Here is a 14,200-nt window from a genome sequence, read left to right as displayed (position 1 = left end):
GGAAGTGGCTCCAAAAAGAAGGTCAGCTTAAAGAAGAAAGTAGGCCTCAGGAGTCACCTTCAGCTCTAGTCATTGTCTTGGGTGAATGGATAGCTGGTTTTCCCTTCCTGTCTTCTGAAGATAGTTTAATTCTGACTGAAGGTTAAGTCCTGGCTGAGCCAAGCACTGGAACAATATTTAGTTAACTATCCTTTTGTATTTCTCTACTTTCATCTCTTTTATAAATAAAAGATTTATAATTTTCATATATGTAGCCAAACCATTAAATTTAACACTTACAGTACATAATCAATCCATTGCTGTATTATTTTTACAGTTTTTTTATTTTTATAAGTTACATTTTAATCTGGTTCAAGAAACACAAAGGAATGTTTCAGGTACATGTTTGACCCCTCTGTTACAGATTATGCATATATAATTATCCATAGTAAAAACTGAGATTCAGAGAGATTGGTCCAAGATGACATATCTAATAACAGATTCAAGATTTGGGACTCAAATTCAAACTTCATTTGTGTTGTTGAGTTGTTTCAGTCATGTCTGACTCTTAGTGACCTCATTTGAGGTTTTCTTGACAAAAATACTGGAGTAATTTGCCATTTCCTTCTCTAGCTCATTTTACAGTTGAGGAAACTGAGGCAAACAAGATTGAGTTGTCCAGGAACACACAGCTAGTATTGTGGCCAGATTTGAACTCACAATGATGAATCTTCCGGACTCCAGGCCTGGCACTCTATCCACTGGACCATCTAGTTGTCCTCAAACCCAAACGATAAGACCTCATTTTAACACCACCAATACATTCCAAAACCTTTTTACGGAAGTTGAAAATCACACATAACAATGAACCCTATCATTTAATAAGTATTTCTTATAGGAACATACTTAAACACTTTATGGCTTTTTTCAGGCTTATCAGAGCTACCAGCATCACTAACCTTGTACTTTGAAGCCATTATTAATCACTAAATAATGTTAATAAAACAAATTAAAACACAATTCTGACACAGGCATGACTTGTTATAAGCAAGAATTCTAGACAGCCTGAGGCAGGAGCTAATACTTGGCACAAAACAATGTAATGTGACATGCTTCTCAGAACAAGAATGAATGGGATTGGGTGAACTTCTTCAAGACTTTAAGCAGCTTGGGAAAATAGTATGGATTTAGCATGAATTGAAATTTTCTGTTTTATGTCTTTTTTCTGCCTTTCTTTTTTTGATTGCCAATCTGATGTATCTGAATTCACATGTTGGATTCCTATAAAACAAGGTCCTATTGTACTCTATATATATTTGCTGTTTGTCTATTAAAGATTGTCACTTTTATACTATTTGGCCATAGTTCCAAAAAGAATCTCAGAGAGTATACCACAGGACTAAAACGGAGTAGTCTGGGAGATATGTCTGTTCACTTTCTGCATTTGGTGGGATTTTATTTGTTACTTCTCCATTTGTTAAAGTTCTAGGTAAAAAAAATATTATTTATAATTTTGATTAAATTCAGGATGTTATTCTGTATACCTAATATTTCTATGGTTTTAAGAAAGGAATATTGTAGTATTCTAGCAAATGCTTTCTGGGCAGTCTTATATGTATATATGTATGTGTGTGTTTATGTATGTTATATGTATACATATGCATACACATACATACATAAATGTATATGTTTCTTTTTTCTAAAAATTGGAACATTTTTAAAAATAGAAAACTCTTTCCTGATAATTACTAGAAGCAACAATTACTAGGTTCAGTGGATAAAGTACCAGGTCTGGAGTCAGGACGACCTGAGTTCAAATCCAGCCTCAGACATTTTCTGCCTTTGTGACCCTGGGCAAGTCCTTTAACCCTGTTTGCCTCAGTTTTCTCAGCTGGAAAATGATCTGGAAAAAGTGTTATGATAAAAATGGGGGACCCAGTCAGAGTTTTCATGGTTTATTAATAAAAATGAGAAAGTGAGAGATAAGAGAGAGAAGATAGAGGAGAAAGAAGTAATTCTCATTTAAGGAAAGATTAATCTGATTGTAGAAACTCCATTAAGCTAGCAGAGGCCTAATATTCTTCCCCACCAAGAAGGGAGCCAGTCCATTCAAGAGGGAAATAAAGAGTTCACAATCAGCTCTCACTTGGATTTATCTCACTTTCTCTTAGCCCACTGACTTTCCCACATCATGCCTCAGTGAACCAATTTTAGTCCTTCCTCCTTTGTTCCTGAAACATTCACCCTGCCTCGTTTTCCCCCACCTTAATTGCTGACTTTCATGATGAAGTGGAGGGTGGGGCACCAGAGTTTAGATTCTATCCTCATGATCCAAGTCCCTTTAACAATTTCCTTCACGCAGAAGGAAATGGCAAACCATGCCAGTATTTTTGCTAAGAAAACCCCAAATGGGTCCTGAAGAATCAGACATGACTGAAGATGACTAAATGACAACAGATAATTAATTACTAGCTGTGTGACTATGGATAAATTGTTCAAGTTAATTTCTCCGTGCCTCAGAAAACTGAGACTAAAGTAAAGATAAGATATGATTTGTGTTAAGACGAAGTTCCCACAGTAGAGGTTCCCCACCAATGATATCAAAATTCCTTGTTTTATTGACATATCTATCTTAATCTATTGGGCATGAACTCAATTTGCTTCCCCAGGATCACAAAGCTAAGAAATGTCAGAGCCAAACTCTATCTCTGGCTTCTGTGACATCTGCTCTTTCCACTATTCTGAGATGCTTCTTATAAAATCAACTAGTATTTTTCCTGCCCTTCTTATACCTCTTCTTCACCCCTTCCACCAATAAGAATTCTACATAAGATGTAAGCACCAGGAAACAGTCTAAGAAAACAGAGTATAAGGTGCTGTTCTAGATAGCAACAATGGACATTTTAAAACCTTCACAGAAGATTATTGCTGATTTTCTTCATCAACTTCTTCATAAGAGCAGAGAGGTAAGGGATAAATTTTGGAGGCTCAATATCCAGCTGTGACCTGGTTTAGCAATGTGGTAATAATCAAGATCTTGGCTTCCCCTAGCACCTTACGGTGGTTACTACTATAGTCCTATCTTCCCCTAGCACTCCAGTGTGATTATAGTCAAGGTTCTGACTCCCACTAGCACTCCAGAGTAGTTATAGTTATCATCTTGGCTTCCCCTAGCACCCCACTGAGATTACAGCGAGGTCCTGGCTTCTCCTAGCATCCCAATGTGGTTACAGTCGAGGTCCTGGCTTCCCCTAGCACCTCAATGTGGTTACAATCAAGGTCCAAACCCCCACTAGTACCTCAATGTGGTTATAGCTTTGGTCCTGGCTTCCTCTAGTATAGTCAAGGGTATTGTCCTGCAAAGTCAATTTGTTTTTTTAACATGTGGTCCAGATTTCCTTAGTCTTCATAGGTTCATTGAGTTTTGTTATCTTTAACTGTCTTTTTTCTCAATATTCAATCAAGTTACAAAGTCCTCAAGTCATGCATTATCTTCTTTATTTCCACTGCCATTACTCTAGGATTGACTGGTCCTCATTACCACCAGAATTTACTATTACAGTAGTTTCCCAATAGAGCTTCCCACTTCTATTCTTTTCCTCCTCTAATTCATCCTTTATATGTCTAGCAAATGAATCCTTTAAAACACATAGATCTGGTTACATTTGCAGAAATTTCATTCATTTCCTCTAAAATATTCAGGACAATCTACTGCCTGCTTAAAGTTCAAATTCCATTGCCTGTTGTTCAAGTCTCTCCACAATCTTACACCACTCTACCAGCTTAATTTCATATTATTTTCCTCCCTGTACTATACTAAAATAAAATTTAAAGTAAACCAATTTGACAAATATTTATTGAGTACCTACCGTATGTATTGTACTATGCTGGGTATTGATGATAAATACATAATATCCCCTTAAAGGATACTTCCTCTAATTTATACTTGTGTCAGTAGATTGGATCCCCAAAATGTGACTTTTATTTCCAGATTTTAAGGCACAGTTTATGGGTTTGTACTCCTACTCTCTAATATAAACCTTTATTATTACTATTGTAGCCTATGAACCCCCATGATATGCTTCCTTTTAGCAATAATCCAGTGGAGACACAATTAGCTCTTAGCAAAGCCATTTTTTAAGATGGCATAAGAACAGTCATTGAAAAATGTTCCCCTCCATGAGCCAGGGGTGTTCTCTTCCACTATTATACACAGCATGCATAAGAAGAGTGGGCACAAAGTTAAAATATATTGGTAGTCAAATATATACATAGGGAATACACGTGGCCAAGGCAATTCACAACTGCAGAACCTGAATATTCTTTCCGTCCTGTATAATCTTAACATAGCTTCTTCCTGGGTATTAGGTCTATGGGTCAACCAGGTGGCAAAGTGGCTAATGGACAGGGCCTAGAATAAGGAAAACCTGAATTCAAATCTGGCCTCAGATACTTTATAAGTTGTATTACTCTAGGTAAGTCACACAACCTCTGTTTGCTTTAGTTTCCTCATCTGTAAAATGGGGTTAATAATAACCTACCTACCAAGATTGTTGTGAGGATCAAATTAAATAATAAATAGGTGAAGTAATCAATTTCAAAGCCCTTGGTTATATACCTGGTATATAGCAAGCACTTATATGTTAGTTCCCAGTGTCTTCCCTTCACCAAAGCTTGACTCTCAACTGTTGGGCTAGCTCCCTTGAGTACATAGCCAGCTCTCTTTCCTGCTTCCAGAAAACCTATTCCTGAGAAGTTTCCTACCTTGAGTCCTTTTACAGCTGTGTCTGTCTGGAGTGTCTATCTTTGGAGAAAGAAAGAAAGGGAAAGAAGGAAAGAAGGAAAGAAGGAAAGAAAGAAAAAGAAAGAAAGAAAGAAAGAAAGAAAGAAAGAAAGAAAGAAAGAAAGAAAGAAAGAAAGAAAGATCAAAATTGGAGATTAGGAAAGTCATTCCAGGCAAAGGGGATGGGAGAATGGGGTGGATTATATGAGCAATACTATGTACACAGGAAAAGGCAGAAGGAAAAAAAACAGAGGGCAAAGAGTAATCCACTTTAGCTGGAACATAATGTGTAAAGGAATGTAGAAAAAAAAAGCCTCAAATGGTTAATCAGACAAAATAAGAATTTATTTTGCTTTACTGTACATATTTGTTAGGAAGATTTTATTTTTTTCCCTTTTTTATGAGGGGAGGAAGGAAAGACAGAGAGAAAATAAATACTGGTTTATCAAAAAAATGTTACATAAAAAAGAAAGCTAAATTGGACTCCAGTAGCATATAAGTCATGCACTTACATACTTTTCAGAGAACAATGGAGAGCCCCTCTGAAGTTTTTGATCAGAATGACACTTTAGGAAGATTGTTCAGATAACACTGTGAGGAATGGGATGGAGGAAGGGCAGAGACTGGAAGCCATAAATCCAATTAGGAGGCTATTACAATAATCTAGGTAAACGGGAAAATGAGGTCCTAAACTAGAATGTTTGAAATGGAATAGATTAAAGTGATTGGTGTGTGAGATATATTATAGAAGCAGCCCTACAAAGTATGGCAGTTGATTTGATGCAAAGGTTAGAGAGTAGAGTCCCAGGTAACCTTGAGGTTCTGATCCTTGGGGACTTTGCTCTCTGTGCAAAGGCAGCCTCAATTTTTGGCTCCCACTGCTCCCCTGCTTGACACCCCCTTCTTGTCTTCATCTGTTGGATTCCTATCCATCATTTAAGGCCTATCCAAATGCCACTTGCACTATGAAGCCTTCCTTGATCCTCTGGTTGGTGAGTATCTTCCCTCTTGAGCTCATAAAATGCTTTATTTTTTAACCTAATGTACTTATATCTTATTTGATTCAATTCATTCAATAAGCATTTATTAAGTCATTAGCATATATCAGATATTCTGCTGAGGATACAAAGGTAACAACATATGTATACAGGTGAATAAATCTGAAATATATGCACAGTAAATACAGAATAATTAGGGAAGGGCAGAGAGAGCAGTAACTCTTGGGAGAAACTATTAAGATCTCATGGATATGAGACACATGAGTTGACCATTAAAGAGAAATAGGGATTCCAAAAAGTCCAGATGAGGAGACAACATTCCAGGGAGAGGGGGGAAAAGGCAAATCAAAGAGGTTGGATATGAAATGTTACCTAAAGGAAAGGACAGATAGGCCAGTTTGATTTGAATGCTGAGTGCTTGAGATAGAGAATTGTAAAATACATCTAGAAAGAGGAGAAAAGGTTGGAGCCTGGTTGTAGAGTTCTGTTTTGTTTTAGGAATTGGCATTCCCTATTTGTCTCTTTCCTGGGTTTCTTCCAGTCTTGCTCCAAGCTTTAGAAAACAGAGTTCTGGGTTCCAGTTTTACCTGTCTCCAACTGTGTGAAAGTCCCTAAACTTCTCTGAACTTGTTTCCTCATTCTTGGAGTAAGAAAGTACAACCTTTGTCCTATCTGCAGGAGTGCTGGTGGGAGGACATGAGATGACACCAGGTGGCATTTTCAAAGGGGCTTTAATAAGTGGCGACATCGATGTAATGTTGCATCTTCTTTTCCTTTTTACACCCCATAAAATTTAAGAAGATGGGGGAAGAGGGAATTTATCAAGATGCGTTCCAGGAACTGTGCCAAGTGCTAGGGATGCAAAGAAGGAATTTAGCAGCTTCATAAATGCCTGAGGTGTACCTGCCAATCCCAGTATCTTCTTTCTGGCTGTGCTCTCCCTCCAGAGAGAGTCTGGTCTGGCCCCAGGGGACAGCAGTTAATATGGAATCGAGGAAGAAATCTACGTGGTCAGCAATCAATAGGTTCTTTACCTAAATCCCCTTATTTCCCAAAGAGAAAAATTGAGAGTCACGGAGATTAAACACTTCCCGAGTCTGGAAACCTGAATTCGAGTAACAGCTCTGGCACTAAGCTGCCTGGGCAATGTGAGTTATTTAACCTCCTGGAATCCCCGTTTCTTTATCTGTAAAATGGAAACAACGTTGGGAGGAAAATGCTCTGCAAAACCGCCGACAAAATGTGAGTTATTATTAAGCGGCTTGCCCAAGGTCACGCGTAACTAGTACCCAAGAGTCTCATCCATCGAACATGCGCTCAGGTCCAGTTCTCGCTCCATTTTGTCCCTTAGCCCTTAGCAGTCTCCCAAAAGCTAGCCAATAAGCAGCGAGTTCGTTCTCGTTCTCCCCCCGCCCCCTCCTCTCCCGCTAGCTAGTTCGCTGGTCTCTCCGACCTGCTAGCTCTCAGAGGGTGTCTATCTCTGTGACCCACCCCCCTTGCCGAGCCAATGGAGTAAAAGACATCCTCCTACCAATAAATAAGCATTAGAGGCTGAAAGGTCCGCCCCCTCCTTCTAATAAACCCAACCAAAGGCAAGGTTCCTTCTCAGCCACATAATGGTGTGAAAGGAAACAAATTCTGAGGGGTTTCAAGATCCTCCCCACCGCCCCGGAGCCAATGGAAGCCAAAGTCGTCGTCCAGCTCCGGGTCAGAACCAATGGAACGCCAACTCTGGAGCCCGAGGTGTCGACGGATTGAGCCAATGAAATGAAAGAGCCCGCCAACAGGTGAGGAGAGTAGCCAATGGAAGGAAAAGTCTATTTCGCTTCCGGGGACAGGAGTCTGGGGCGCTCCGAGAGACCGAGGTTCCTGAGCTGCTATGGCGGCAGCGATCGTGGCCGCTGCCCTTCGTGTGACGCGACGTGTGACGGTGACTACCGGTTACCTGCAGGTGAGAAAGGGGCGAGGTGCAGCACTTGCCCTAGGCCCAGACTCTACTGGCGCCCCTTCTTTCCCCGGCTTGAGCCGAGCGAATCTCGGGCTTATCCGCGCCTTCCTCCCGCTTCTGTGTTAAGCCTAGCTCTGGACCTGGTCGCCTCCAGACTACACGGCTGGCCCTCGCCAACCTTTCTCACCCGGTATTTGTATCTCTTGACACCCTCTTTGTGCCAAATTGGCTTGCTCTATTGTACGCACGCGGAGTGCCATCCACCTTGTGCCTTTACATGGGTGACCCTCTTTGACTGGAATAGACGCGCACCACTCCCACTTCGTGATCCTTAACCTCTTTCAAAAGCACAGAGAAAATTCTTTGCAAATATTAAAGCACTATATACGAGTCATTCATTACTATTTCACTCCTCCACGAAGGCCTTTTGGCCTTTTCTGATTCCCTCTCCTGGTTAGTATTCTCTGCGTCTTTAAATTACTTTATCCTAACTCATTTGTGTTCATATTGTAGCTTCTCTTCCACTCTACACCCTATAGAATTTAAGGGGTGGGGGCGGTGGCATTATTGTTTTTTAGGATCATAAAACTAAATCTGGGAGGAATAATTAATAAATGTTCATTGAACAGCTCAGGGTCCCACAGCAACTGGTAAAAACAGAATTAAGCCCAAAGCTGTGCACTTTTCACTTTATATTTATACTCATACTATTAACACGTCACAGAGTTAATTATCTTCTAGATAGAAAGTAGGAATTTACTTTTAAAAATTTGAATGCAAATGCTTATCAATAAACCTTTTTTCATTCATAATCACCAAGTTGATATTCACAACCTTTTCCTTTTTAAAAAGCAAGTTAATTCATTAAGCATTCTGTAGGGCCCACTGTGGGGTAGACACTTTTTATACAAATATTAATTAGACAAGGCCTTATTATATTGGGTCATGCCCATGAATAATAACATTAAGTAATAAAGGTAATATTAAGTTTACAGTTCCATAGTAGCAATTTACAGTTATAGACCCTCTTAATATTTAATTTGTTCCTAAATAAAATTTTCTGAGAGTATTAGAGCAAGAATTATCATTCTTTTACAAGTATGAAAACATTCACAATAGTTAAATGACTCACCCATGGCTACTGAACCAGTCTTCCTCATCTAATACATTTTCCTTGATACCACATATATCAGCACTCAGAAACTTATCATTTGTTATGGTTCATGAAAGGCAAATGAGCCATAGCAAATGACAAGTTTCTGAGTGCTAATTTTTCCCCTGAATACTATTCGACAAATATTTATTTCCTGAGATAGTCCATTATCTGCAACAAGTCAGTATTTTTCTTATGTGTGAATTATTTATCCCAAAAATTTGCAGCCTCTAGCTAATTTCCTATTTATACTTAGTAAGGACCCATAAGAGGAGAATCCTTTGCTAAAGGGGACACAAAACTAATTTTATTTTTTCTAAATACAACATCATTTAAAACTAAGCTGCTGAGTAGCTCAGTGGATTGAGAGCCAGGCCTAGAGACGGGAGGTCCTGGGTTCAAATCCGGCCTCAGACACAGGTTGGGCAATGGGGGTCAAGTGACTTGCCCAGGGTCACACAGCTGGGAAGTGTCTGAGGCCACATTTGAACCCAGGACCTCCCATCTCTAGCCCTGACTCTCAATCCACTGAGCTACCCAGCTGCCCCACAATGCAGTAATTCTTTCTTTTTTGGTTGTAAGCCCAGTGAAAACAAAAAATGAAGAGGCTATAGGAAAGAATTGCTCCACTCCACTGTTGGGAAATATTTGTTGCCGGGGGCACATGGAACTGAAATGATTTAGATGAACTTTCTCCTCTGTGATGCAAGTGATTAGATATACTACTGAATCCAAAGTTTACCTACTGTAAACAGGTCTCTGCTGAGGGAAATTCAAAGGAAAATAAAGCACAGGCCTTGCTCTCAAGGAGGTTACAGTCTGATAGGGAAGATAGTACAAAATAACCAAAATATAAAATGGAGTGGAATAATTACATAAGTACAAACTTCTATCAACATTCAGAGAAGGGATGAAAGAAATACTTTGGGCTTAAGCTGAACCCTGAAGGATGGTTAGGATTTCAATAGACAGAAATGGAAAGTGCATTCTAGGCATAGGAATCCAAGAATAGATGGCAGAGGTAAGCACAGGATATATTTATTGAGTACTCTAATTTGATGCATGGAGTGTGGGGGTGGAAGTCTCAGAGGAGGCAAGGTTGGAAAGTTAGGTTATTCTCAAATTATGTATGCCAGCCTAAAAACTCTGCACTGTATTAGTTGAGGGAATCATTGAAGGCTTTTGAGCTGACAGTGTGTATAATCAGACCTGTACATTATGAAAATAAACCTGTGAGAGATGGACTTAAGGAGGTCATAATTTGAAGCTGAAAGACTGATTAGGGGAGTTGTAAAAGTATAGGTAATTAAGACTTGAAGTAGCTTCAGTGGGAATGGGAAGAAGGGGATAGTTTTGAGAAATGCTATTGAAGATGAATCAAGAGTATTTGATAACTACTTGGTACCTGGTTAAATATGTTAGTGAGGGAAAGGAAAAATTCAGAGATGATGATAATGGGGTTTTAAGGCTTAGGTGAAATTAAAGGAGATGGTGACATTAGCAGAAATAGAGATATCAGGAAGAGAAGCAGTTTTGAGAGCAAAAGTCATTTGTTTGAGATATACTAAACTTAAGTACTGGTTGGTCAGAGGAGTAGAAATGTCTATTAGACAGTCAAAAATGCTGGTCCAAAACTAAGGGAGAAGCCAGGAGACAAAATCGTTTTCTCTCACTCAGAATGGTTTTCTGATTTCCTAACAAGTTGACCTGATAGAGCAAACAGAATGATGTTTTAATATTTTACAACAAAATACCATTTTAGTGCTCAAGAACTATAAAATCAGGCTTATAAAAGATATCATTGGTGTTGTTTTAGGTATGACAATAAGCTTGGAATTCATGACCTACTACAATCTAGGATACATCTTCCCTTAATCCAATTTTATCTGCCTACCAATGCCTCCCTAAGTGTGTGCCCTCCCCTATCCTAGACAAGCTAATCTATTTACTATTCCCCAAATAAACCTCTACAAGGATTTTTAAAAGAATGAAAGCCCTTAACATTTTACATTAGAGTGATGCTGAACTAGTCAAGCTTTCCCCTTGACTTTTTCTAAAATTTGACTTAGGTGGTTTGTTGGTTGGTCTATTGATACAAATAAGTGATGGGCTGGCTGGCCACACAAGCAGTCTGATTCACTATCCCCCATGTATATAGTGCTTTACAAAATTATTTTGGATATGTTTTCTGTGAGGTAAATAGTTTGAACATCATCCCTATCTGGGGACCCAACTTTCCCCTCCTCTTGACAGTCTTCCTACCCAACTTTCCTGCCAATAAAGCTTGCCCTTTCCTTTTCTTGAAACCCCCATCCTTCCGAGAGGGAACTCAGCATCTCTCCTTTCTAACCTATATGCTCATTCCCTACTTCCCAAAGGTAGAGGGCCACTTTTGTGGGACAGAAACCTCAGTGTATCCTAAGGAAGGAGTCCATGGCTTTGACATCTTACCCTGAAGCCAAACTCCTACATGTGTTGTCTTCCCCCATTAAAGTGTGAACTACTGGAGAACAGGAGCTGTCTTCTTTTTATGTTTGGATCTTCAAGTGTTTGGTACTTAAATTCTGATTTATTTCATCCTGGTGTTAAAAATGAGAAAACAGGCTCAAAGAGTCTAGGTGACTTGTTCATCTAGCAGCTAGAGTCTAGCTAATTAGTGACAGACAGGGTGCAGCTAACAATAGTTATTAAATAACTTTTCAGAAAGAAGCCTTCTGATATTTATTAAATATTTGGACATTTAGCCCTTTTTATCCTCTCTAGGTGTGTTCATCTGTAGCCTCATAATGAATGCAATTAAACCTTGTCTGGTCAGGTCAGTCAGAACTGCTGAAGTTGAAGTTAAGCCCAGGTACTCTAATGAAGGAGTATGATTACTTTCAGATGGAGCCTCTAGCAAATTCTACCCAAGTTCCAAAACTCCCAAGGGCTAAGAGAATTTGGGGCACCTATCAAGATGATGCTTGATGCCTAGGGAATTGCCTAAAGTGGAGTAGGGGACTTTGCCCAAGCTTTCTGGCTCAAATTTGACAAAACTTATAACTAGGACCTCCCCTTCACCCCTCATCCCCATTCCTCTCTATTCAAGTCCTACCCACCTGCACTGCCCAGCTCCTCCAGCCTCTAATAAGCCTTTCTTTCACTACCCAAGCCCAGATTCCTACAGTATTTTATAATCTGCACCATTAATTACACCATTATAACTGCACAGTTTTTTCTCTTCTCCACAGTGCTGTCTGGCATAGGGCTACACATAGGCCAGTTGGAGATAGGGGAATAAACAGGATCAGTACATGTTTGTTGAATGATTAACTGACCCAGGGTCAATCTGTGACCTTGTCTCAGGTCCGAGGAGCTTCAAGGGTACCTGAAAGGGATGAAGTATCTAAAGCCCAGGAGGCAGTCTCTGGAGTAGCCCCAACCATCTTCTCCAGGATCATTGACAGAAGCATCCCTGCTGACATCCTTTATGAGGACCAACAGGTAGGATGCCACTTATTCCCATAACACCCTCCCAGGATCTCCATCACAGAGACACACACACACACACACACACACACACACACACACACACACACACACTCACTCACTCACTCACTCACTCACTCACTCACTCTCTCTCTCTCTCTCTCTCTCTTTCTCTCTCTCTCTCTCTCATTTCCCTACATCAGTATATTTTATATATCCTTCCTCTACTCCCCAGTGTCTTGTCTTTCGAGATGTGGCTCCACAGGCCCCAGTGCATCTTCTAGTCATTCCCAAGAAGCCGATACCCCGGATCAGCCAGGCTGAAGAGCAGGATAAACAGGTGTTGGAGAGTCTGGGGGCAAGAGGAAAAACTAGGAGGGGACAGAGTTTGAGCCAGGAGCTGCTTGATTATTAACTATAGAGCAGGGACCCCTAGCCCTGACTGTTTCCTTCATTCTAATTATCCTGTCCCAGCTCCTGGGTCACCTACTACTTGTGGCTACACAGACGGCAAAGGCTGAAGGACTAGGAGATGGATACCGATTAGGTGAGTAAGCCTGGCCCATACCTCCAAACCTTAAGATGTCTTATCCCTGAGCCTATTCCTACCCAAATCCCTTCACCTCTCAGTGCTAATCCTAATCCTTACCCTGATCCCTGACTGCAACCCCAGTACCTATATCCCTAATACCCCATACCCCACCCAATTTTCAGTGATCAATGATGGGAAGCTGGGAGCCCAATCTGTGTATCACCTGCATCTGCACATCCTCGGGGGCCGACAACTTGGGTGGCCACCAGGCTGACCCTGAACAGGGAGTATGTGATTGTTAATAAACTTGTTGAACCCTGACATCTGATTCCCTGTCTACATTCAGCAGTTTGAAAATGAAGCTCCTCTGACCTACTTTGGAGATGGGGGAATGGAGCACACGAAGGCAGATCATTTTGTTCCTAGTTTCCATCAGTGACTTGTCTCACCAAGTGCCTATGAGTTACCCTGGGGTCTATGGTGGAGGCTTCTCAGAGTTGAGGGAACACTTATAGATTTGGAACTGGAAAGAACATTAAATATATTTTAGTTCAATCCACTTTACAAAAGAGGGAATTGAGGCCCAGAGAGATTAGGGGCCTTGTTCAGAATCACACATAAAGTGATAATAATAGCTCACATTTATGCCATGTTTTAAAGCTTGCAAAGCACCTTATATTATTTCACTTGATCCTCACAATAACATGACAAAGTAGATGTTATAATATCCCCCACTTTACAGATTAGGAAACTGAGGCTGAAAACAACTAATCATGGTCACACAGAAAAGTAAATCTGAGATGTGATTTGAACTCAGTCCTCTGGCTCCAAACCTGGCACTTTTTCTATGTCATGTTGTCTTTGACATAGTGAAGAAAATATTCTCTGTTTACATTCCTTGCCAGACAAGCCAGCATAACAGACTTGCCTAATATGAAGATAATAACTCATATTTCTATAGTACTTTATATCTTACAAAAGATTTTCTTCACAAACAAGTACCCTGTGAGACTGTCTAAAGAAATAATAGAAATGGAAAAGAGGGCAAAACACACCTCTTCCTGGGAATATGCCATGGGAATGAAAGTGCCAAGGTGGGGGTGATATATTACATTTTTCAATTGCAATTTTCCACTGATAAGCTATTCTTTAAGTCTTGGCACTAAGTATATACTTTAGGGTTTCTCTCCATCTGTACTCATTTCCCAATAGTTATTAGCTATAAAAAATGAGAACACAAAGGATATTTTACTTAAGGAGAGAGAGATTCGCAACCATAATAGCACTTTACATCTCAGTTATGTGGGGAAGAATATATTCCCTTGTGGAACTAGCTAAT

At 40.0% G+C, this 14,200-nt stretch overlaps 1 protein-coding gene across 1 annotated transcript; it reads left to right on the top strand.

Moving 5' to 3' along the window:
• Positions 1-7,606: 7,606 nt before the first annotated feature.
• HINT2 (histidine triad nucleotide binding protein 2) lies at positions 7,607-13,182 on the top strand. The gene is made up of 5 exons (XM_044657292.1): positions 7,607-7,711; positions 12,207-12,344; positions 12,565-12,669; positions 12,804-12,876; positions 13,044-13,182. The coding sequence occupies exons 1-5, from the start codon at positions 7,640-7,642 to the stop codon at positions 13,133-13,135; spliced, it is 480 nt and encodes a 159-aa protein (XP_044513227.1). The 5' UTR covers positions 7,607-7,639; the 3' UTR covers positions 13,136-13,182.
• The last annotated feature ends 1,018 nt before the right edge of the window (positions 13,183-14,200 follow it).

Source organism: Gracilinanus agilis, chromosome 1, assembly GCF_016433145.1.
Source record: "Gracilinanus agilis isolate LMUSP501 chromosome 1, AgileGrace, whole genome shotgun sequence".
Lineage (NCBI taxonomy): Eukaryota > Metazoa > Chordata > Mammalia > Didelphimorphia > Didelphidae > Gracilinanus > Gracilinanus agilis.
The sequence above is the reverse complement of the archived record's forward strand: the minus strand, read 5'-3'. Positions and strand labels throughout refer to the sequence as shown.

Bases quoted from the DNA above. Each gene is read 5' to 3' on its own strand.
- HINT2 (XM_044657292.1), top strand. From the start codon at position 7,640: ATGGCGGCAGCGATCGTGGCCGCTGCCCTTCGTGTGACGCGACGTGTG. The intron at 12,345-12,564 runs GTAGGATGCCAC...TCTACTCCCCAG, and splicing joins TCCTTTATGAGGACCAACAG to TGTCTTGTCTTTCGAGATGT. The intron at 12,670-12,803 runs GTGTTGGAGAGT...ATCCTGTCCCAG, and splicing joins CTGAAGAGCAGGATAAACAG to CTCCTGGGTCACCTACTACT.